A 23,840-nucleotide genomic window follows, 5' to 3' on the forward strand; every position below is an offset into this window, starting at 1 on the left:
GCCTTCCAGCACACCTTCCCTTCCCTGGACCCTTTCCCTGCCCTCCAGCATCTTTTCCCTGCCCTGCACCCCTTGCCTGCCCTCCAGCATCCCTTCTCTTGCTCAGAGGGCCAAATTCTGGCAAGTACAGAATTGCCCTGAGCACCTGCCAGGCACCCAGCGAGCTGTGGTGGGTGCTGCAGATGCTAGCAGCTCCCGGAGGCTGGAGTGGGAATGGGGGAGGGATGGAGGCAGTTGGAAATGTGGTGCCCAGCAGTGTTGCCACAGTAACAGCCGTGGCAGCGTTTCTATTAAAAGGCCCCGTTTCATTCACGTTGTGCTGGAGCCTGGCCCACACACTCTCACTCAGGCAGAGGCAATTTTTGTGGAGTGCTGTAAGCTCTTTTTAATTTCTGAAATGCCATGCAAAAGTCCAGCAGAGCCTGAACTGCTCCAGGCCAGCAGCTGCAAACATCACTGAAATAATACAATAATATTTGGAAACTTGCAGGGTCAGCGCCTCTCTCTATTACAGCAGATAACTTTGAGCTTCTTGCACCACAGCTGAGAGCTGGTTTTCTGTTTCTTTGGTGATTAAAAGCCTCTGTGCCAGGTTTGCATCAGGGCTCACTCCCTGTGTACTTTGAGGAGAATTGGTTTGGCACTTCAGGCTTCATCCTGCTGCTCTGGAGACCAGTGGGAATTGTGTCGCTGGCCGGGTAGGAAGAGACATTCAAAGCAGACCTTAAAAGACTTTTGGTGGTTTAAACAACTGCGGTGGGGTGACAGGAGAGGGGAGAAACAACTGCTGTGAGGAGAATGGATTGGGTTGTGATCTGTTCCTGGTTACATCCCTAAAGCTGGGATGCTGATCCACCTCTGTGCCGTGGCTGCTGGGTTATTTTCTTCCATGATGTCCCACAGCCGTGGTCCCTTTTTGCAGAGGTTGCAGTGCCCTGCACTCCTGTGGCCTCTCTGTTCTGGAAGTGGTGACTGGAAATTGAAGAGTCAGGTCCCTGTTTGTTACAAATCTGAGTTTCTCCCACTTGGAATTATTTAGACCTACGCCAACTGGGCTGGCCCAGAGTAAAAATAACTTCTTCTGTGGGCAGTGGAGCTAATGACACCTGCTTCCTTCGGGATTTTTCTCCTTTATCTTCTAAATATTGCTCCCCGACTCCAGCTTCTTCCTCTCTCCCACCTTCCCACTGAGCAAGAGGCAGAATTTCTGTGGCTGGACAGCTCAGCCAGTTGCTGACTTGGGGAATGTGTATCACCCAAATTCTGTCAGGTTTGCACCAGGTGCCTGCACTGCTGAAACAAGGAGGAGCAGAAGTACCTATCAATTCTTTACAGAATTCCCATTCAAATTACCACTTCTTTTTCTTTTCCACATTTTTCTGATCAGTGGCTCTAAAACTTTTGGGGACAGAGAGTGGAAAAATTGCACTATCATGTAAATCTTGTTTCCTAAGGAAGCTGGCCTGAAATGGGAAATCTTGAGTGTTGTCTATAAAGGAAAAGTGCTGTCAGGATCCAGCTTTTATTTATCTTTCCAAATGTACCCCCATAATAAGGAATTTTGAAGAAGGCCCAGTGAGAGGAGAAATACTGAAAATATCCAAGGTAACAGCATTATTCACATAGGCAACATAAAAACACATTAAGGAGTCCTGCAAACTTCCATTGCCTCAGAGTCTCCTATTCTTTATTTGTAATGTATTTTATTTTGCCATTGCTCTGCTCATGATTGTGTTTCCTTTTTCCCTAGTTATTTATTGGCACTTTGCTGTTCACAATCCTGCTGTTCCTCCTGCCTACAACTGCACTGTATTATTTGGTGTTTACCCTGGTAAGATTTAACCCTTGAAACAAGTCAAACTCTCTTCTGAGATAGTAAAAAATGGTTTCCTAGGCGTTTATGATCATCCATAAAGAAAATAAAAATGTAGGTCTCTTAGGAAGGATTCTCACACAGCTCATGTTTGTGTTTTTCCAAAGGGAATTCCCAGCAAATCCTGGCCAGCAGGAAAAGCTGTTCCCCTCTCTTTCTCTCAGAAGCTGTTTTTTTATCTTTCCATCCACATCTGTGGTGATGGCCCCTCTAGTCTGATCCAGAACTTTTTTTTCAGGGAATTAACTTGCTGTATTAAATGTTTTCAGCCAAGCTTTCCTCAGAGGCTGGAACTTCTTTATTTTTCTTTTTTTCCCCCCAATATGACCAGTCCTCTCTGTGGTCTGCCCAGAGCCAAATTTTCCACAGACAGTGGCCATCACATGCTTTCAGCAGCTTTTTTGAGCCCTCTCTTTTCAGATGAGCTTGGCAGCAGAAAATAACTGCAGTGTGACAAAAGGAGGTGCTTTAGTCAGGGACAGAAAACACAGAGCAGGAAGCTCATTTCTGCCTGCTCTGCTCTTGCTTAGGCTCTACGTGGGGTTTCTTCAGGCAGAAATGAGCTGCTGCAGCTCACTGTTGGAGAGAGGGAAATTTACATTCACTGGTACATAGTGATGGAGTTGACTCAAAATGGGAGAATTTGGGCTTCCTTTTCAACTGTGGCTGTTGAAAGTGGAATAGTTCTCGTGTCCTTGCTGGTCACAGCATCCCCAACTCTGGGAGCTTCATTCCAGTTATCCCCTTCAACCGAGATTGCTGAGGACCCTCACGCAGGGTCTGGATGCTCAGCACTTCCAGACATCACACCTGCTTTGGGAGGCTTTAGCTTAGCACACAGCAGTGTCAGATCCCAGCTCAGCTCAGGAATTTACAGCTGTTTCATCTCCTGTTTCCTGAGATTTTCTCTTAAACTGGTTTCTGTAGCTCCGGTTGCTGGTGGTGATTGTGCAGGGCCTCATACGCTTGCTGGTGGACCTGATTGATTCCCTGCCTCTTTATTCCCTCATCCTTCGCCTCTGCAGATCCTACAGGCTCGCAGGTGAGTCCCTCAGCTCTGCCCCTGCAGCACTTCAAGTATTTTGCATTATGTGCTTGATTTTGGTGCACTGGGTCACTCCTGAATTGAAGATGCAGTGGGGGTAGGAAAGAACCCAAGGCTCAAGTCGTGCAGGTGTCCCTACTGTGAACCAGTTCCTGCAAGGAGCAGGATGAGGATGTCAGTGGAAAGAAATCTGAACCTGAAGCAGAATTAGGAGCACCTTTACAAAGCCCTTGGCCACTAAAAGTGACATCCAAACAAGCCCCATATAAACGAGCTCATCTTTTATTCCAGTTCTGGACTGCCAGGTCAGGTAAAACTTCTGCGAACCAAACGTGGCATGGAGCTGTGTCAGGGGAGGTTTTATATCCAGGGATATCAGGGAAAGGTTCTTCCCCAGAGGGTGCTGGGCACTGCCCAGGCTCCCCAGGGAATGGTCCCGGCCCCGAGGCTGCCAGAGCTCCAGGAGCGTTTGGACAGCGCTGCCAGGGATGCCCAGGGTGGGGTTGTTGGGGTGTCTGTGCAGGGCCAGGGGTTGGACTGGATGATTCTTGTGTGTCCCTTCCAAACCAGGATATTCCATGATTCTGTGAAACAGGCTCATAACCTTGGGTGTTCGGGCTCTGAAACAAGCCAAATCACAAAAATACTTGGAATATCAGCTGTTCCAAAGGGCTGGATCTACAGTGGTTGCAAATCAATGGAGCTCTTTCAGTTCTGTGCTGACTTTGACTGACTGAAGCCCTGACCTGAGGTGTTTGGGTTAATTTCAAAGCTCTGGGCAGAGTTCAGATAATCATTCCCTTTTTGAGACTAATCTGTCACCATTTGGAAGCCAGACATTGTTTTTCCATTTTGGGTAACCATAAACCATGGCTGGCACCAGAGTAAGGACTCATTCTGGAATGCCTTTGACTGTCCACAGCTATGGTTAATCTAGTTACAGTCAAGCACATCTAAATTATTATCTCCCATCCTTTTAAAGAGCATGCAGCAGGAATTTAGCATAGAAGAAAGAGCTTGATCATCAGTAAACCAAGGCCAGTCATCAAAGGCAGAGGAAGCTTGAGGCAACCTCAGCAGCTTTGTCTGCTGGAACACTGCCAGGCTCAGTTTTGGGAAGGTAGAGCTGAGCTGTGTTACCAACTCTGTTGCTTTTCCATGGGAGCCTTGAGCAGGTTCCTATGAATTTCCTGGCAGAAACATCTTAAAGCCTTCAGGGCTGTCTCTGGGGAGCAGGAGATGCTGCTGAAGAAAACTGACCCAGTAATGAGCAGGATGTAGGGCAGGAGGAAATCTTGGTGCCACTGAGAGGTGTAAGACCACAATTTCCTTTAGGTTATGTAAGGCCACAGGTTACTTCTCCTCATTCCTGTTCAGCCAGGTCTCTGCTGCAGGAAACGAGCCCCCACCCAAGCAGGGGATTGTCCTCTCAGCTGAGTTCCTTAACTGGCACTGCAGTGCCCTGGTGCCTGTGAGATGAAGAGGCATCTCTGAGCATTTCTGCAGCCTGTGTTCCTGCCCCAGCACAAAACCGTGGCGTGGCAACAGGAACAGATGGAGCAGTTGAATCCAATTCAAAGGACTTCAGAGAGTACACATCACATGGTGTCCTCACTGCTGAGGTGCTGCCTCCCTTGTCGGGCTCAGAACTTGGATAAGACATCCTCTGGCAGGTGTTAGGGCAGCTGATCTTACAGGCACCATCAAGATGGTTCTACCAACATGAATGGATAGTTTTTGCTGGTAGGAAGGGGGTTGAGTTCAGCTCAGTTCAGTTGTGGCATCTGGCCTCCAAGTTGTTTGACAAGTGTCTGAATTGACAAAATACTCCACTGATGAAGCCCAGGCCAGGGGTAGGTGGATGATCCATCCACACACCAGAAACTAAATGCATTTTTTCTTTCCACGCATCCAAAGTGAAATATTTATGACTTTAAAAAGCCTTTTTTACCCACATCACAGCAGATGTCCTCTGTGCAAGAGTTCTGTGCACCCAGTGTCAGCTCAAGGGGTACCACCTTGGTTGGGATGTGGATTCACAGCATGAAGAAAGGCACAGCAGAGGCTTCAGGGCTCTCAGACTCTGCCCACACACAGGTCACCAGCATTGTTTGATTGTGAACAGGCCAGCTCGTTTTTCCTGTACTTTGGCTTCCCAGTTTTCACAGTGGAAACAGGTTGGCACAGGTTTTGTTGTGGTTCTGTAGGGCCTGCCATGATTGCTGGAGTCCAAACCAGCAGTGCCCTCGCTTGAGTGTGCTGTCATGTGAAACAAAGCAAATGAGTTCATGTCCTGACCTCTCCTGTGCCACTGACGATTCCTTTTTACAGGAAAAGCAGACCCCTGAGCTCTGGAGTTGGCTGGAAATCACGGAATAGTTCAGGGTTCTTCTGTGCTGGAGTGATCTGCAGGAGCCTGAGCCTTCCTGCTCTTCCTGTGAGAAGGGAACTGCTCAGAGTTCTGAGCTCTGCAGTAGTCTGCAGCTCATTCTGAAATGAATTTATAGCCTTTTTGCGCTTGTATTTTCTTAGAAGTTTGAGACTCTTGAGCAATTAAATAATGTAATTAAGAAATTGTTGGCTGTAGAAGGGAAGTGTGTGGCCAGGACCTACAGAACCAGCATTTGCTGGGAGGATGGAGTGTTCCTGGGATAAGACTTCAGAGTGCTCGACCACATACCTGAACCTTCAGTGCCTGCTTGTTTCTGTCTCTCTCTGACAAAGTCTGCCAGAAAAGTAGTTCCTGGAATGGCTTAGACACTTCCTCATAGCCAAAGCTCTGTGAATCACATTGAGCACTTTGGTCATCCAGCCCATTTGCTTGTTGAGGCCCGGGGTACTCAAACATCTATTTCAAGCCACTGGGGAAGCCCCTCTTTCAATATAATCCAGCAAGATGCAGCTAAATCCCTCCTGTCCTGGACAGAAAAAGCTTTATGATTTGGGGAGAGAGTTTAAACCAGAGCTGTGTGCTAGAGAAAAGCATTCTGTCCCAGGAGGGAACTGTATCATTTTAATTAATTCAAAGTTTGAGGAAAAAGAGAAAACATTTTGGTTTTTCAGTGTGCAAGAGTCACAGAGATACTGCAGCAATGGCACTTACACAGTGAAGAGTTTTATTTCTATTTGTGCTCCTGTCACTGTTTGATCTGTGCCTTAGTCTTTTCTCATCTTCTTACCTGCAGGAAGGAATAACAGGACATGCTTGGCTGGAACAGGTTTGCAGAGATGGATTGGTGGTTTTATTTCTGTGGAGTAATTTGACATCTTTGAAAGAAAAATGCCTCTCTGGTCCAAGCTGTTACCTTTGAAACATTGTATTAAATCTTTGTGTGCACTGTGTCACCCGTGGAATCCAAAATCTTTCCTATTTGTCTTTACAGTATTGGCAATGAGGCAGATCCAAGAGGAAATAGGAAAGTGGCAGGTTTGATGGGGTCAGCCTGTTAAAAACATGTGGATGCTGGGATCAATGGGCAGGGATTGCTTTGAAATGTTTTAATGCCTCCAGGTCAGCCACTTCCCTCCCTGAGGCTGAAAGAGGGACAGATTTGTACATGTGCTCTGTCCACATGAGCACGAATTAATGGTGCCTGCTCCTAAAATGGAGTTCCCATTCTCATGGAAGTTTGGGAAAAGTGGAAGGTTTCTCCAGTCCCTCTGTCATCATCAGGTCTGGCTGGCTGATTCCTAGGCTCTGTGCTTGCTCTAGGACTGGGTTTTCAAGCTGGAGGTGAGAGGGGTTGCTTTTAATGGAGCTGTGTCATCAGGCTTAAAGCATTGTAGAGACAATCCATGATTCCTGTTGCAAATGGGGAACGTTCCCAAATCCAGAAAGGCTGAAGACAATTTCTAGGGAATCGGTGCTCAGCCAACAGCACTGGGCAGCAAATGCATGGTCTGTGCTCCAGGCATTGAACCACAGAATATCCTGAGTGGGAAAAGACCACAAAGATCATCGAGTCCAGCTCCTGGCCCTGCACAGGACACCCCAACAATGCCACCATGGGTTTGGTTTTCTTGTTTTGTGTCTTTGCAGCTGGAGTGAAGTTCAGAGTCCTTGAGCAGCAGGATGGCAAACCTCTGCGGCTCCTTATGCAGGTGAGGCCCCTGAGCAGTCTGTGACAATTCCTTCCCCCCAGAGTGACCCCAGTCCATCCATTCTGCTCCCACTGAAAGGCTCCACTTCAAAATTATCAGCTGTAAAATGCTGAAACAAGGGAAATAATTCCATGTTGCCTTGTGGCTGCTGCTTTCTGTGCTTTTGGATGCCCTGCTTGAGTCCTGTGTTTGGAGAAAATGCAGTGCCTGGATGGTGGGAAGTGAAATGTAGAAGAAGGGGAGGTAGGAGAAACAGAGCAGTGTCACTTCTGGGATTAAGATCTCATGCCATTATCACCTCCTGGCTCTGGGCAGCTTAATGTGACAATTGCTGAACACTGGGAGAAGCAAAAGAAGGCAGTTAAACCATCCGAAGTGAAGCAGCAGGAAAAGCTCTTCCCCTCCAGAGGTGGTGGAAAGCCTTGGCTGCCCCATGACACCAGCAGGACAAGAGCCTGGGCAAGTGAGAGAGGAAAGGGCCTCCTGCTTTTCTCCTGAGTTGCCCTGGTGAGGGGTATGGGCAAAGCTTTCCTGTGCTTTTGCAACCCCCCCTCCATTCCCACACTCTGGCATCAAAGATACTAAAGGAAATTATCTTCCGAGAAGAAATGAGGTGTTGGCAGCAGGGAAGTTCTCCTTACACTTTCAGGAGCGACATTTCCATCTCCTGACCCAGCAGGAACACAGCCATATCCCGGGGTGGCTTTTCTTGCTCTCTGTATCCTAAGAGGAGAGGCTGCCAGTAGTGTATAGCACTTATAAAAGCACTTGGACACTGGGGGAGTGTGTGGGAAGGATTGAACTGCAGCTTCCCAGCCCTTTTGCTTTTTCCATCACCAGTCCCACCCTATTTCAGCAAAGGTCAGGCTAGCAGGGAACCAGCAAACCAGCTACTAGCAATTCTAGAGGGAATCCCTGCAACAGATGTCTTCTAGGGCAAAACTAGCATTCTCTAAGCAAGCTGTCTTCCCAGCTCTGCCTTTCAGTAGGATAGTGGTGTAAGAACCAAAATCTGCCATCCTCCGTGGCCAGGAGAGTCCAGAAAAAGGAAACCAAACACCAGAGGTGAGGCACAGGAGCTGCTGAGCAGAGGCTTTCACATCAGTGTGTGTGAGAGATGAGGTGGATGGAGTCTTCAGAGGGAAAAGACCACGACTTAAAAGAGCAGAGGCAGTGAGTCATATGACTGTGATGAATTTTCCTTGGACCACTGCAGGAAGATCCATTTTCTATCTGGAATATAGCACAAGTCATCACCTCAAGAGGTGGAAGTGCTGCAGTAGATGTCTGTCCCAGCCTTCTGTTCAAATAATAATGAGCAGACGGTCAGAAAAGGCATTTTTTGCTCTCTTTGTGCTGGTGGAAATGAAAAATGGGCTTGTGTCAGAAATCCTGCTGAATATCCCAATTTCTGATAGGCCTTTGGAGAGGGCAATCTGAAAAACCTATTTTTAAGTGAAATGCTAAAATTCTTATTTATTGTACATAAATTGTGCCTTTCTGGAGATTCCACGGTGGCTTTGCCCCCTCTCTGTGCAGAACCCTCTTGGAGCAGTGCCTGATGGAAGCAAGGCTGCATGCATGGAGCTACGCCCAAAATAATTGAAGCTGTAGGGGATAGTCTGAGCTGTCCTGTGGGGCACTGGGAATGGATTAGAAATCAATAATGCTGGCTTTGAGCATTCCCAACCAACTCCTGGTTCAGCCAAGGGATTATTTTTGATTTTTAAGATAGTGTCTCTGGAATGCAAAGTCCAGACCCTGGAGGGGGGCAGAGGATGGGGGATGATATTTCCATTCCAAATGCTGCTTAAGATTCTTCAGGAAGTCTTACATAGGTCACTGTTTTCATTAGTGTTTAAAATAATTTCTTTTGGTGCACAAGAAGAAATATTTCTGGCAGTGTGGCTCAGTTGAACCGATAGCCCAGGGAGAAAAGTGGCTTTAAGCTGAAGGAGGGCAGGTCTAGAGTAGATATTAGGAAAAAATTCTTCCCTTTGAAGGTGGGGAGGCCCTGGCACAGGGTGCCCAGAGCAGCTGTGGCTGCCCCTGGATCCCTGGCAGTGCCCAAGGCCAGGTTGGACAGGGCTTGGAGCAGCCTGGGCTAGTGGAAGGTGTCCCTGCCCATGGCAGGAGGTGGGATGGGATGGGCTTTAAGGTCCCTTCCAACCCAAACAGTCTGAGATTCTGGGATTCTAGGACACAATGAGTTTGATCCATTCATGTACCTTCTGCTGAAAGTCTCATCTTGTCCAGCAATTGCTTTGGAAGGGGTTAAACAACAGAGGAAGGGAAAAGGGAGCAGCTCCATTAGGATGGATATTCTAAGCAGGGTTTGTTATAGCTTTACAGAACTTTCATAAGGAGAACAAATATTGCCCCTTCACTAATAAATGAGTTTCGCCTGTTTACTTCCATTTGTACCAGGAGAGGCAGGGACATGAATTGCTGTGGGTGTAAAAAGCCCTGGTTACTGCAGGGCCACTGTTACCCCTGGGTATCACCACTCTGCCCAGGGATGCTTCTCAACCACAAATGTTGTGTCCAGACCTTCCAGCCCACACAGCGGATAGTCAAAGGAACACTCACTGTGTCTCTCCCTTGTAGAGCAGCAGTTCCTGTCCTCCTCCCCCAGCATGTTTGCACTTAAAACACTCTGCTTTGCCTACAGCTGAGGAAATGGGCAGAAACAGTTACTCGGGTTTTACGGCTGCTAGTTCTGGGGACAGGTTTCTTTGGCCCTTTTTTTTTTCCCTGTTTACTCTTTCCTTATAATTTTCCCTGCAAGCAGCTGCCCCGGCCTTTTTCCTAAACTTCCTATGGATGCTTCTGTGTACAGGCATTTCCCCCTTCTGCTTGAGCAATCTTGTACTCTGAAACTAATTTGACAAAGGTCTCCAGGATTAATTCTAATGAACTATTAGCTCAACCTCCTTTCCAAGAGCTCCATCTCTGTAGGCACTGGGAGTTCATCCCTCACCACTCCATGAGCTCCAGGCAGCTGAAGCAAGCTGGTGGCACAGGCAAACTCCCAGAAACCCAGATGCTTTTTAGTGGACAAAAGAAATATTCAGCTTTGACCAAGTAGTGACTCTGTGCATGGGTTTTGCTGTCTCGCTTTCCTTTTGTGGCTGGATTCTGTGCTGTGAATTACTGTCTCCTTTCCCAGAGCTGCTTGGTTGGTTCCAGCAGAGCTGAACCCTTTTTCTAGAGAAGGATGTCCTTTCATTCCTCTCCACTGGCCAAGCTTTCCCTGCCTCTGTAAGTCCCCAGCCCTTGGCATCTCTCGTGGTCTGTGCTCTGAGCCCCACCATTTCTGTGCAATCTTTTTGCTCTTTTGGAGACTGTGCTGTGCATCCTTTTCATGCATCAGATCTTGGCCACACCGGGTCCGTCCTGTGGACTTCACCTGTCTCCCTGCCCTGAGTGCTTCACTGGGATGAGCATTCCCAAGGTCTAACGTGCCTCTGTCACCCCTTGTACAGTTAATGTGTCTGTTCACATCCCTGTCTTCAAAAGGTCAATGCAGCAACTGGGGACCATAGGCAGAACTTCTGTAGGTACAGGCTTGGGGTGGTGATTGAAGTCAAATTAAAAGAGATGAACTCAGCCAAGGAGACTTAATTGAAAATGGTGATGAGGAGCTCTGTGGTGTGATCCTGTTGTGCTGGGACTTGGTTCCACTGGGTGGTTTCGGGTGATACCAGGTTTAACTTAATGCACAGCTGTGGGCTGAGGGCTCGTAACAGGTACAGCTAAACTGGTCTATTCCAGAGGGGTTCCTGGAGTCCCAGTGCATCCCCAGTGCAGTATTAGATGTAGGTTTAAATTAGATATTAGGAAACATTTCTTCACTGGAAGGGTGGTGAGACGCTGGCACAGCTGCCCAGGGCACTGGTGGAATCACCATCCCTGGAGAAGTTCAAAAGCAGTGTGGATGTGGCATTTAGGGACACGGGTTAGTGGTGGCTTTGGCAGTGCTGGGTTAAGGGTTGGACTCAATGATCTTAAAGGTCTTTTCCAAACTAAAAAATTCCATGACTCTGTGATTCTGTTGCTGTCTCTCCAGCCACTGTCCCCTCCACTCTGGTGTGTAACACACGCCCCTCTCGTTCCCCCAGCTCTCGTGCCGGTGCTTGTCTGCCCCTCTGCTTGGAAATGATTCTGGTAACACCCCTTGCCAAGCTCAATTTGTTGATGTTGGGGGATGTTGGAGAAGGATAAACAGCCTTAGCAAGCCAGGGAGGGATTCTGATGTGTGTGAGGAGCAGGACTGATGTTTCTCTTGCTGCTATCCCTCTTTCTCTGCACAGATCAACCCCCTCTCCTACGGAGGTGTGGTCCAGACATACAGACTGCCCACCTACAGCTGCTACCCCAGGGACTCCTGGGCATCTCTCTGCAAGAAACTGTTCCTTGGAGAGCTCATCTACCCTTGGAAACACAAAGGAGAGAAGCAGAACTAAAGACAGTGGAAGAGCTTGAGAACTTGACCTGAAAAACATACTGACTCCTGATGCTTTGGGACCAAAGGCTTCTCAGAGACAGCAACTGCACCATCCCTTTAAATAGATTTTGGTAACATAGGAAGGGCTGAATTTTTAAAGGCAAGTATTTTTAAACATTATTTTTCAACTTTCTCTTCCCCTACACTGTGTTTGTATATTATGCTAATGATTATTTTGGAAGCAAAAGATTAAACCCATCAGTGCCTCATGAAACCAGCGCTCAGCATCATGGAGGAAGCAGCTCCCAAATGGTTTGGTGATGAATTTCTCCTTCCACATCAGCTCACAGGGCCATAGCAGAGCCACAGTGCTGTGGTGCATTCAGCCAGAGGGTGTTTTGGACCTTTTGTGCTTCAGCCTTCAAGCCAGCTGACCAAAACCATGTGGAGAATCAGCTCATGGAGTCCTACACTGAAAACTGAACAGCTGGGTGTCTGAATTCATGGGATATTTATTAATTTCTTTTTAGGAGGGCTTGCAGTCACCCCCACTGCAGCACCAGAGAAGGGGTTGAAAGAGTGAGGCTGGAGGCCCAGAAGCACAGACTAGTTGGATCATGACTCTGGGATTTCTCTTAGGGGAGTTTTCTGCTTTGGATATGTTTTCAAAGTGCAGCACTGCTTGGCTTTCCATGTCCTGGTCTCATTTTGGTGTGTCTCCTATTCTCTCTCTTGGAAAGGGTGCCTGTGCACTGGAGGGTGATGTCCCACTGGGCATGCTGTGGTTGTGTGTAATTTAAATAGAGTCCTTACCCAAAATACACTTCCTCCAGCTCTGCTTGTTCCTCTGCCCCAGCTCAAGCAAGGAGCCAGTGTCACTGTACCCTGCTTTTTGCACTGGCAGGTGAGGGCTGTGCTGGATCCTGCTCCTTTATCCCTGGCTGGCCAAGGAGCCAAGGATGGAGGAGGAAAAGGAGAAGGTGCTGTGGCTGCAGTGCCCAGCCCTTCTCTGGATGGCTGCCCCTGCATTGCAGTGGGTGTTGGCAAGGCAAGGTGTCCTGGGGCTTTAGGAGCCTTCAGCCAGCACTGCCGGGGCAGGGTAAGAGTTTCCTACCCCAGCCCTGTGTCTCATCCATGTGCTGGCAGCTGTCACAGAAGGGTTATGGCCCCCCTGTTGTAAGATGTCCCTGGCCAGATGTATTTGGGTTGTCTGGAGCTGCTGAAAGCCCCTCGTGGTGCAGTCACTGCCTCTCCAGGCATAGCCTGAGCAGGAGAAAAGGAAGCTCTGCAGGCAGGTGCAGGGTCCAGACATTCCTTAGCAGGCAAAGCTCCAAGGCCTTCGAGGTTTCTTAGGGACATGTGAGGGAGGCAGGACTACAGGGGCACTACATGATGCCCTGTCACCTTGAGCCAGGGCACATCACTGAAGAAAGCCAGTGTGGCAAACCCCCCTCACCATCTGCCACCGCAGGCTCTGGCTGGGACATCCCTGCCAGAAACTGGAGAGATCTTGTTCTTTGATGATCCGTGCTTAAAACTCCTGTGCAGCATCTTCTTGTCTTGGAATTATCTCTGCCTGAGTAATTCTCTGCACTCCAGGTGGGAATAACTGCAAGCTAACCCCTGATGCATTTAGTGGATGAATGGTGTAAATAACATTTTCACTTCAGCTGAAGTCAGAGTCATGAGCCCCATCCTCACCTGGCACTGAGCAGAGCAGGTTTACACTTTAACTCCCTCTCATCTTTCCACTGGAGCTCGTAAATGATATCCCCTGGTTCCTCCCATGCCTGCACAGTTCAGTTTGCTGACTGCTGTGAGAAACTTTGTATTTTTGGTCTTGTGAAAATAATGGTTTTAATATCCTGACTTTTAAAATCTTTCTGTGAGACCAGATAGTTCATGATGGTCCTAATCATGGTCCTTTGGGATCAAATGCCCTGAAAGCCCCAGAGATAGCACAGAGCCATGAAAACCAGCAACTGTGACCTTGCTATTGGGAGCCTGATGGATGTTTTAGATGTTCCAGTGTTGGGTTTGTTTACTGAAGGCTGATACTGACTCTGGGGTGGGGAAATATCAAGCTCCTCCTCAAAGCTGACATCCCGAGTCTTCTGCACCAGGGAACCTTGAGCAGCCCAGCTGGGCAGTGGCAGCTCCTTGTAGGTGCAGTTCTCCTGTGTCACCTGGAGCTGGTGCCTGAGCTGCCTCTGCTCCTCACACTGGGCGTTCTCCTTGCCCGTGATGGTATCTGAGTTCTTCTGCTGGAGGTTTGCCATGTCTCTCCTCTTCCTTTCCAGTCCCTGCTGTGGAAGAGTCTTTCCCCACCCTTTTCCGACTCTGTGCAGAGACATTACAACAACACAGCAGACATCCTGCTCAAGAACACTTGACCTTATGTCATCTCTCTAATTAGAAGTTAGAATCAGCATCATCGTCCATGGGAGCACAGACTGGCCCAGCGCTGGCATTTCCTCAGGGAAGAGGCTGCTGGTGAGGCTCTGGCTCTGATTTATCCTCAGATTTATACTATCCAGAGCAGCCCTTGGATGAGAAGTAGTTAAAGATTCCAGATCTCCCATTCCTACCACGCACCCCTTATAGCAGGCAGCACGCAGGCTTTGCCAGCCATCAGTCAAAGACTCTAATCTTACAGACTTTTTTTAATACTGCATTTCCTTATTATTATTTCTCCCACCTTTTGGTTCCCAGTGCTGCCACAAACCCCCTCTTTACTTAGGCAGGGGGGTTGTGAAGGAAACTGTGTGAAAAACGCTATCCTAGAGAGAAATTCTGCCTTGGAGAAATACTTTCTTCCCCTAACTAGGACAGCATGTGACGATGCTGAAAGGAAACCTCAGTAATTACACTGCACTGAAGGCTCTGGTTATGGGTTTGGGAGTTTTCCCTGATGCTGCAGCTGGACTGTGCCCTGCTCAGGCCCACACAAAGACTCTTGCACGAATGTACAACCCATATGTTGACTTTCAGTAGTGTAAGGCAGGGAAGTCTGCATTTCATCCTGCAGAGAACGAGCTGCTTTTCCTTCTGCCCTCTGCTGCCTCTTCCTGCTGCTCCAACACCATCTTCTTGCTTAGCTCTAACCCTCAGTGATTTACCCTTTATGCTTAGACCTGCTGGTTACACCATCACGGGAAACTGGTGGGGGTTGGGATTGTCTGGTCCAGCCCCTGCTCCCTCAGGGCCACCCAGAGCTGGTTGCCCAGGACCGTGTCCAGATGGCTTTGGGATATCTCCAAGGGTGGCAACTCCAACGCCTCCCTGGACAACCCATGCCTGTGCTTGGTCACCCCCACAGTGAGAAGGTGTCCCTTGCTCTCAGGCAGGGTTTGATGTGTTTCAGTTCATGCCCCTTGTCCCTGTGTAGTGCAGAGCTCGGCGACACGGTAACTCAGATCTCCTCAGTGATTGTGAGCATTAGCAGTCCTGTGTCATCTCTGCTCCTGTTCCCCCTCCTCAGGGACTGTTCAGCAGCTCCTTTGCCTTTTGGGGGCTGAAGCCTTGCTTAGGGAGGTGCCTGTGCATTGACTCAGATCCCTGACCTGCTCCTTGGTCCTTCTCTGGACTTGGTAGCAGAGAGCACTTTCTCTCCAGCCTCACTCCTGCCTGTGCTGAGCTCACAGTGGGAGCTCTGGGAGCTTGGGCAGCAGAACCCCAAAGCTGGCAGTGTCCAGGTCTGCAGGGTCTGCACGTGTGGAGCCCTGGGGCTCTGCAGGGTGAGTGTGCTGTGCACTCACAGGGGATGGGTCTGGATCTCAGCTGATCCTCCATGTGACAGGAGGCCACAGGGCTTTGCAGCTGCATCGGGAGTTTTGGGTGCAGGATAAACACGTTCAGAGCAATCCAGGCCTCACGTGGGCAGCTGATCTGCGTTCCTGGATGAGAGCAGAGTGCCCACCGCCTTTGCCTCTGGCTCACCAGTTTGCATTAGGAGTTGCTGCTAGTCTGTCACCTTTGGCTCCAGTCCTTATCCACACCTGGACTTCAAACCAGGAATGCTCAGACTCTGCGTTTACCATCTCAGCAAGCTGAATATGAGGAGTGTTCCTGCACTGATGAGTGCTGCAGGTGACAGAACACACCCCCTGTGTTCCCAGGCAGGTGCTGGGGCTGGGAGCAGTGCAGGTGTTTGGGGGAAGCTGCAGAACCCAGGGCCAGCTCGGGGCAGAGAGAGGCTGCAGCTCCTCTCCCATCCACTGTGTTATTTAACATCTGGCACTGGGGAAGTTTGTGAGAACTTCACAGCTCTTGTAACCAATCCTCCTCACAGGGTTTTCTGGTTTTAAGTAAAGTATTATAAAAGAGCAGTGACTCATTGAGAGTTTCATTAAAAGTGTGTGAGTGAAGTTTGGCGAGGAAGTTCAAACCCGCTGTGCATTTCTCCTTCCCTCACGTGAACCAGCAGGCGTTCAGCAGGAGCAAAGTGCGACACAGTGTTTGCTTTAAATGTCACCACTAACCCCAGCTGAAGGTGACTTCCTTCCCACTGCAGCCCTGATGTGAAACGCAGCCTGGTGATGTGAAACACAGACCAGTCTCGTGCACCAGTCCAGGAACAAGCCCTGGATCAGGAACCAGACTGGCTTCGGGCTCATGACAGCTCCAGTTCTGCAGGCAGGAGTGCTGGGCAGAGCAATGGCAGTGCCAGCAGGGCAGTGACATTGCCAGCAGTGCCAGTGGCAGCAGGGATGAGGGATGCTGCACATATCAGTGCTTGTGTGTGAGTTTAGGGATGGAAAACTTTGTTCTACTGATAGGTTTGATTGATTAATTCAACCTTTTAATCAGAACTTAAATGGATTTTGATTACACCAGAATAAAGATGTTGGGAGAAAAATCCAGCCCTTCCCTCTACTCTGACTTGCTGCTGAGCACAGTGTGGCTGTCAGCAGCACGGGGACAGGGCAGGGTGGCTGCTGGAGGCTCAGCTGATCCAGGCAGGCTGTTCATCCCCATCCCAGGGCCTGGCTGGGTGGCTCCTCAGCCTCTTCTCTCACACATGGGGGTATTTTGGCACTTGTCCAGCTGTAATTGTTCTGCCAAGGCCAAACCACAAAGCTTGTGCAAGGAGGATCCAATGAATGCCACCTCAAGCCTGGGAGATGGTTGAGGTGATGCTCCTCCAGCTCTGGGTGTTCCTGTGTTTCAGAGAGGGGTTCCTTGTTTCCCCATGGGCCTGCCCATGTGGTGTGTTCAGTGTGAGGGAGCAGGACGGGGGACAGTCCTCTGCAGCACAGCACAATCCAAGCAGGAGCCCAAGCTGGGCCTGGGAATGACGGGTCCTTGCAGCCCCTCCTTCCCTCCTCGCACCAGAGTAGTCACTCCCTTGAATTCCATTCCTTTCTCCTTTCCCCTGTCCCAGCTGAGTGCATGGCTGTGACAAAGTCCCCACACTGCAGCAAGCCCCTGCCAAGGTCACCCCTCTGCCAGGATTGCCCCTCTCACTCTGCCTCCCACCTCTTGCCACAGTTCCCACCAGTCTGGGCGCTGTTTGGTTCCCACCATCCCACCAAAGACAAGAGAAATCCCTTCAATGAGCGAGCCATAAACAGGGCTTTGGCTGGCCCTGTGGGGCAGCAGGACTCAGACCCAGAGGCTAAGAGATATAAAATAGAGGAGATTCCTGCCCATCATCCTCCTGTCCACCTCCACTGCTTTGGATCCAATGGACTGTAGTACAGGAATTAGGCTTTTCTCTCCTCCTGGAGATCCACAGGTTCCCCCTCTCCCCTTCCCCTACTCCACTCACCAGGCTGTGCCCTGGGGTGGGTGTTTCTCCACAGGCTTTACCCTCCAAGCCCCTTTACCCTGGGAATGCAGTGGCCAGGAGTGGCAGTGGCTGCAGGAGGACATCTGCTCTTTGGGTTTGCTTTAGCTGCTCTTTGGGTTTGCTTTAGCTGCTCTTTTGTTTCCTCCATCTGTGCTCTCACTGGGCTGTTCAAGAGGTGGGAGAGGGCACAGAGGGGGCTGTTTGGCCCCTGCCAGTGGAGAAGCCAAACTGAGCAGCTGAGGGTGAGGATTCCATGGGACACAAACCCCTCACCAGAACAGGCCTTCCCAAAGAGATTCGCAGCATATGGCTCCAGGGCAGCCCATGAGCCCTCAGGCTGTGGGAGAGGAGAGGGAGCCAGACTGAGACTACCGAAGAGGGGGCAGCCCCCCCATCCCAGAGCTCTGCCACCTCCCCCCTCCCTGTGAGGGTGGAGGGAAGGACTCTGGAGCAAGTCCAGGGAAGCCACAGAGATGCTCCAAGGGCTGGAGCCCCTCTGCTCTGCAGCCAGGCTGGGAGAGCTGGGGGTGTTCACCTGGAGAGGAGAAGGCTCCAGGGAGAGCTCAGAGCCCCTTGCAGGGCCTAAAGGGGCTCCAGGAGAGCTGGAGAGGGACTGGGGACAAGGGATGGAAGGACAGGACACAGGGAATGGCTTCCCAGTGCCAGAGGGCAGGGATGGATGGGATATTGGGAAGGAATTGTTCCCTGGGAGGGTGGGCAGGCCCTGGCACAGGGTGCCCAGAGCAGCTGTGGCTGCCCCTGGATCCCTGGCAGTGTCCAAGGCCAGGTTGGACACTGGGGCTTGGAGCAGCCTGGGACAGTGGAAGGTGTCCCTGCTCATGACAGGGGTGGCACTGGGTGGTCTGTGAAGTCCCTTCCAACCCAATCCATTCCGTGATTGTATAAAAGCATCGCTCCTCAATCCATCCCCTCTCCCTCTCCATCCATGAGTGACCTTGCCATGCTCTTCAGTCCTTCCCAGGGCTCTCTGGCAAGAGTGGCCACCAGGAACTCCCCGAGGAGCTGGGGTTGAGGGGCATCTGTGGTGCTCGCTGGGCTGGGGAACACGGGTCATTTAAATGGGATTCATTGGAAGCAGCCAGGCTGGCAACAGCGAAGGTGAAATGCCCAGCTCTGGAGAGATTAGCAGGATGCTTTGTTCAGCACAGGGATTTGTCAGCAATGACAGCAGCGAGAGCATCCTCCACACCTTCCCATTGGGAATCCCCTGGGACTGGTTTTGGGAGTGGCTCCTCAGGGATGTCAGACCAATGCCAAGGGATTCCAGTGGACAACGTCCCGGAGTGGGTATGGCAGCCCTTCCTGGCTACAGGCTCGGCCTGGCATCCACAGCCCCGCGGCCATCCCCGTTCCCTGGGGACATGCTGGATGTCACCATGGCCGCCCCCTGCGCCACCGACAATGGGGTGCACACACCTCCCACCCCCAGAACCTGCACCTGGATGCCCCCCCTAAAATGGACTCTCACCCACCTGGATGCCCCCAAATCGTGGGTGCCCCTCTTCCTGGACTCTCACTCCACATCTGGATTACCCCTCCTCGTGGAGGACACCTATATTCCCTCCCTCTTTTCCACATACCCACCCACCTGGACACGTCTCACACCTGGATGCCCCCAGATCCTGGGTGCCGCCTCTTCTTGGATGCCCCACACATCTGGATGGCCCCCCATCTACGTGGCCCCTCCCACCTGGATGCCCAGCTCACACCTGGGTGCCCGGCCTTCCTGGATAACATCTGAGTGCCCCTCACACCCGGATATTCCCCAGTACCGAGTTCCCAATCCCGGGTTCCCAGTCCCGGGTTCCCAATCCCGGGTGCCTCTCCCCCCGTCGGGTGCTCCCCCCGCCCGACTCACTATCCCATCATGCCCCGCTTCCCGCAAGGCACGCAGGGAGCTGTAGTCCGCAGCCGTCCAGCCTTCCGCTGGCCCCGCCCCCGAACGCTGATGGGCGCGTCGGGGCGGGTCGTTTTTGATTGACGTGTTTCTAAGCCTATGGAAACGGCGAGTTTGTGGAGTAGGCGGGGCCATTCCTGACTGACGCACGGCTCAGCCTATGGGAGCGGCGAGAACGAGGCCGAGGCACCGCCTGGGCCCGGGCGGACGCGGCGGGTCCGTGAGGCGGGGGCGGTCCGGCGCGGCTGAGGTGGGTGGTGGGACCGGAGCTGGGGCTGACCCGGCGCAGTGCTGCGGCCCGGTGGGGCGGGGCGGGGCGGGCTCGGGCCGCGGGGCCCCGTGGGGCGGCGGCGCTTTGTGCGGGTGGGGGGCGGAGCGGGGCCGTGTCAGCGGCGGGGGCGCTGCGGGGCCGGGCCGGGCCGGGCCCTTCCTCCGCCTCCTCCTCCTGCTCCTCCGCCTCCTCCGCCGCAGGTCCCAGCGCGGCCCCGGCGGAAGATGCGCGGCCGGCGGTGAGCGGCGGCGGGGCAGAGGCCGCAGCCCGAGGCTGGCAGGCGGAGGATGCGGGCCGGGCCGCCCCGCCGATGAGAGGCAGGATGGGCACCCAGGGCAGCCCGGTGAAGAGCTACGATTACCTGCTCAAGTTCCTGCTGGTGGGCGACAGCGACGTGGGGAAGGGGGAGATCCTGGAGAGCCTGCAGGACGGCGCCTCCGAGTCCCCCTACGCCTACAGCAACGGTAAGGGGGGCTGGGGGGGAACCGGGCCGCAGGACCCCCATCGCTGTCACACCCCTGTCGCTGTCACCTCCCCCCGCCGTTGCTGTCACCCGCATCCCGCGGAGACCCGCGAGGGCCGTACCCCAGCACCGAGCTGGCAGGCAGGGAGGGGTTGTTTTGCTTTTTCCTTTGTTTTTTTTTTTGTTTTTTTTTCCATTAACTGGGAGCGCAGCGCGTGGCAGGCAGCTCAGAGGCCTCCGCAGCTCCTTGAAATGCCCCAAATCTAGAGGAGAATGTGGGTAGAGGGGCTGGTGTCTGATGTAATCCCTGGATGCGCAGCCGGACCCTTCCCAAGTGGTGCCGCTCGCAGGGCAGGGCTGCCCTCCCTCTCCCCGGCTGCCACAAGGACCGAGCCGTTCCCAGAGGAAGCAGGGGCTGTAACAAAAGAACTGGAGCCTGATTCCCAGCCCGGAGCCGCTCTGGCTCGGTGGCTGTACCGGGAGCGGCCGGGTTGGCTGATCCACGTCCTGCCGGCGTCGAGGTTCCTAATGGAGCCCCTGACAGACCATTAACTACGGTATCACAAGAGCGTAATTAAGAGCCAAGGAGTGGCGCGGTGCATTTCCTGCAGTTACAGTGTAGCACGGCCTGGCGGGGTGTGGGTCCTGCTGTGGGTTTCAATCTGTCATCCTTTCCCCTCCTCCGTGCACAATAACCTCCCCAAGGGCTCAGACCCTCCCTGCATCATCACTGCAGCCCAGGGCAGGAGCAGGTGGTGCCGAGTTTTGCCTGTATGAGGAAATCAGGAACTCCTTGGTGCTCCGTGCTGGCCAAATTCGGAGCATGCAGAGCGGTGCGGCCCCGACCGCCCTCGGTCCTTGGAGCCACCAGCAGCTCTCCAGGAGCTGATGCAAGTGCGCACCTGCTCCACGGAGATTTACGGGGAGGTAGTGACTCAGAAGTGGAGCTGCCTCTGAAATGGGAGCAGCACTTCGGGAAGGAGAAGCCTTTGGTATCGTTCATCTCCTCGGGTGTCTGGCTGAGCTGGTGTGGTTTGCCTTCGAGGAGGTGCTGGGCGCTTTAGAGCTTCCCTGAAGAGAGTTTGTGTTTCTGGAGAACCTGCCTCACCTGGGAGCTGTGGAACTGCTCCGAGGGGTTGGTGTTTACTATGCGGAGTGTAACGGGGTGGTTGTTTTAAGTGAGTGTTACAGTTGGAATTGTCTCCTGACTGAAGTGGGCTTGAAGCAGACAGGGTAGGAGTAAAGAGTGAGTAAAGTGGGGTCTTTGGTATAGGCATGAAACCCAAAGAACTGGGATTTTGGCTGTGGCTATAGTCCCTTTGTCTCAGAACCCACTGTTTTGTAGCAACTAAATACCAGCATCTTTTTGTTGGAAAAAGAAATCTCAGTGAATAATTTCAGAACCTTCCCTTGTCCTCTGTGGGCAATTTAGCCCGTTCCTAATTAGAGAATTAGGTCACACGCTGTTGTTTCACAGTAATATATGCTCTGATAGTTTCTCCTTCTGTTGATTCTGGGAAGCGACGCACCTTTAGGATAATCAGCTGGAGTGGCTTTGATATCCAAGTGAATCTGATCCTGCTGATGCTGCTGACAGCCTTGGCAGTGGAACTCCCTGTGTCTCTGGCACAGCTGGGACGTGCTGACAGGGCGTGCTGCTCCCCTGCCCTGACAGACACCATCCCCTGAGCAAAGGCTGTTGGATTTTGGGAACAGCTTGAGCCTGGCATTCTCTTTGACACGTACCTAATGCCATCCCAGAACAGCAATGCTGGAATGTTATATGGAGCTTCTGTTTGTAAATCTGCTTGTAAGCACATTGTCCTCTTCCTCATCCCCTCCCAGATCCCACGTCCCAATTTAAAATGAGTGTTGTATCATCTACCACTATTTTGGTCAGTCCAGAACGCACAACTTGCTTGTGCTGGTGTGTGCTTTGGGCTGCTCTTGTGGTGGGGACATCTCGTGTGGAGCTCAGGTCCCTGACCTTGGCAGGGAGGGGAGGGAGCCATTTGCCTTCTCTGTCTGGTTGGGATCTGCTGTTTTACTCTATTGTGTGGAAACAGTTGTAAGCAGCCAGGTTTTGTGATGCAGCATGGAATGGATTGTCCTTCCAGCTCAGGGAAGGCACACCCTAAGAAGTGAAGCTCTGTAAATGTAGCTCTGTATTTTTGCTGCTCTTACCCAGCCTGTAGAAAAGGGATCGAGGGATTCCTCTCTTCTCCATGGGCATCTGGGTGTTGGATCTGCACACAGCTGAGAGATGAAAAGCCCTTTTTCTGTTGGCTTTTAGGTGCTGTAAGCAGCCTCTGCCTGCCTGTGTCCGGTATCCAAGAGCCTTGGATGCAGCGGGAGCTGTGTCTGTCATACAGCACCATAGGTGCTTCTGTCCATCCTTTTTCAGGATCCCTGAACAGAAGTGTCACTTCTCAGCACCGCCTTGGAGCTTGGCACCTCGTTCTAAATCGGGCACATCTTAAATTAGCCCCTGCAGTTCCTGTGGTGCATAGCAAGGCCTCAGCAATGTCCTTTCTTTAAACTGCTGGCAGAATAAACCTGCTCTGTGGGAGCAGAGGTGGTTGTTACTCCGGTTGCAGGAGGAGGTGTGAGGGATGCCCTGACCATTGCTGCGCCAAGCTGTGAGGGCCCTGAGTATGGAACTTTTAGTGACATTAAGGTGGCATTTTGAGGAGGAATTGGAGATCCAGTTGTCACTTGTGTGTTTCTTGCTAGGCTCGTGCTGGAGCTATCAGCATGGAGTGTATCAGTCTCCAGTAGCATCGGCCAAGCACACTCCCTGTGAGGAACAGGGAGTGTTGTTTTTGTCCTGTGGCTGGGTATTGTAACTGATTTGGACTTAGCTTTTGGGTTTTTTTGGCCATCCACAGAAGACCCTGAATTAAGCCTTCCTACTAGTGTTTTGATGGGGAGAACATTAATGCTCTTCTGGGCTTCCAGTGTTGTCCTTCTTCCCAGCTTTCACCCTCCCTTTCCCAAATCTGTAGTTGTGGAGGCAGGATGCTGTTTTTAGAGCCTCACTGCTGCTCTGGACAGCTGGAGGATCTCACCTGGGAACCAAAAAATCCTGCATTTCCCCTGAGTGCCCTCTGCTGCCAGCACTGGCTCCTTCTCCCCAGGTGCAGGGAGGGGCTGCTCTGGCTCCTGTGCCATGAGCCAAGGGGTTACACCAGACTCGGAGTGAAACTGTGCTTTACTTGTGGATATGAGTCCTCTACACAGATCACTTTTCACTTTGGTCTTTAAACAGCTCACTTGGGGTCTATCCTCACCCATCCCCAAGTACTGAGGCAGGACAGAAATGTCTGTGGTCACAGGGTGGTTTGGGACATGAGATGTGGTGGAGCTGCATGTGAAAGTAGGGGCGGTGTGCGTGCCCAGCATAAGGGGCACGAGGCTGCTCCTCACCTGAGGGACCCATGGCTTTGTCACCACCGTGTCACACATCCACTCTCGAATAGCTGGTTATTCATGTGCTGAAATGATCTCACCCAGCTGGTTTGTTGGCTTGCTGGAGCAGCCAGCCCTGAGCCCCAGGTGAGTCAGGGCAGCGCTCTGTGCTCGGCAGGCACGAGGGCCAGCGCTGCCGTGTGAGACAGTGACGGTGCCCAGGAAAGGGCCAGGGCTGGGCTCACCACGCAGACATGAGGGTGATGTGCTCCCTCCTCACATGATGGAGGGCTTTTTCTGCGGCTGCCTTCCCCCTCACCTGCTGCTGTTCCCACAGGAAAGCAGAAATGTGTGTTAGGGAGAGAGCAGAGCGTGTTTTGGAGCAGATGGCTTTGACTGGAAAGGGGGTGGATTTTTATTTTTATTTTCCCTGTCCTCAGCTTGTATTAAAAAAGTGATGAGGATGCAGCCAGTGTCCTCACTCTGATCTTGCAATGAGCACACGGAAGCTGAAATGAGAGCC

General features: G+C 51.8%; 2 protein-coding genes across 6 annotated transcripts in view; both read left to right on the forward strand.

Moving 5' to 3' along the window:
• The window catches only part of PIGQ (phosphatidylinositol glycan anchor biosynthesis class Q), a 38,377-nt gene extending 22,586 nt beyond the window's left edge, over nucleotides 1-15,791 (forward strand). For 3 of the 5 annotated variants that reach the window (XM_048320885.1, XM_048320884.1, XM_048320882.1), the window contains exons 8-11: nucleotides 1,751-1,831; nucleotides 2,801-2,915; nucleotides 6,958-7,019; nucleotides 11,333-11,582. In XM_048320885.1, coding sequence (XP_048176842.1) covers nucleotides 1,751-1,831; nucleotides 2,801-2,915; nucleotides 6,958-7,019; nucleotides 11,333-11,485 — 411 coding nt within the window. In that variant the 3' untranslated portion in view covers nucleotides 11,486-11,582. Of the gene's footprint in view, nucleotides 1-1,750; nucleotides 1,832-2,800; nucleotides 2,916-6,103; nucleotides 6,911-6,957; nucleotides 7,020-11,332 lie in introns of those variants that run through there. The other 2 variants (XM_048320886.1, XM_048320883.1) reach the window with 2 other exon arrangements.
• Nucleotides 15,792-19,597: 3,806 nt separating this feature from the next.
• The window catches only part of RAB40C (RAB40C, member RAS oncogene family), a 36,861-nt gene continuing 32,618 nt past the window's right edge, over nucleotides 19,598-23,840 (forward strand). Inside the window, exon 1 of the mRNA XM_048320851.1 lies at nucleotides 19,598-19,910. Within this exon, the coding sequence (XP_048176808.1) occupies nucleotides 19,757-19,910 (154 nt within the window). The 5' untranslated portion in view covers nucleotides 19,598-19,756. The remainder of the gene's footprint in view (nucleotides 19,911-23,840) is intronic.

The sequence above is a fragment of the Corvus hawaiiensis genome, chromosome 16, assembly GCF_020740725.1.
Source record: "Corvus hawaiiensis isolate bCorHaw1 chromosome 16, bCorHaw1.pri.cur, whole genome shotgun sequence".
In the NCBI taxonomy this organism is placed as follows: domain Eukaryota; kingdom Metazoa; phylum Chordata; class Aves; order Passeriformes; family Corvidae; genus Corvus; species Corvus hawaiiensis.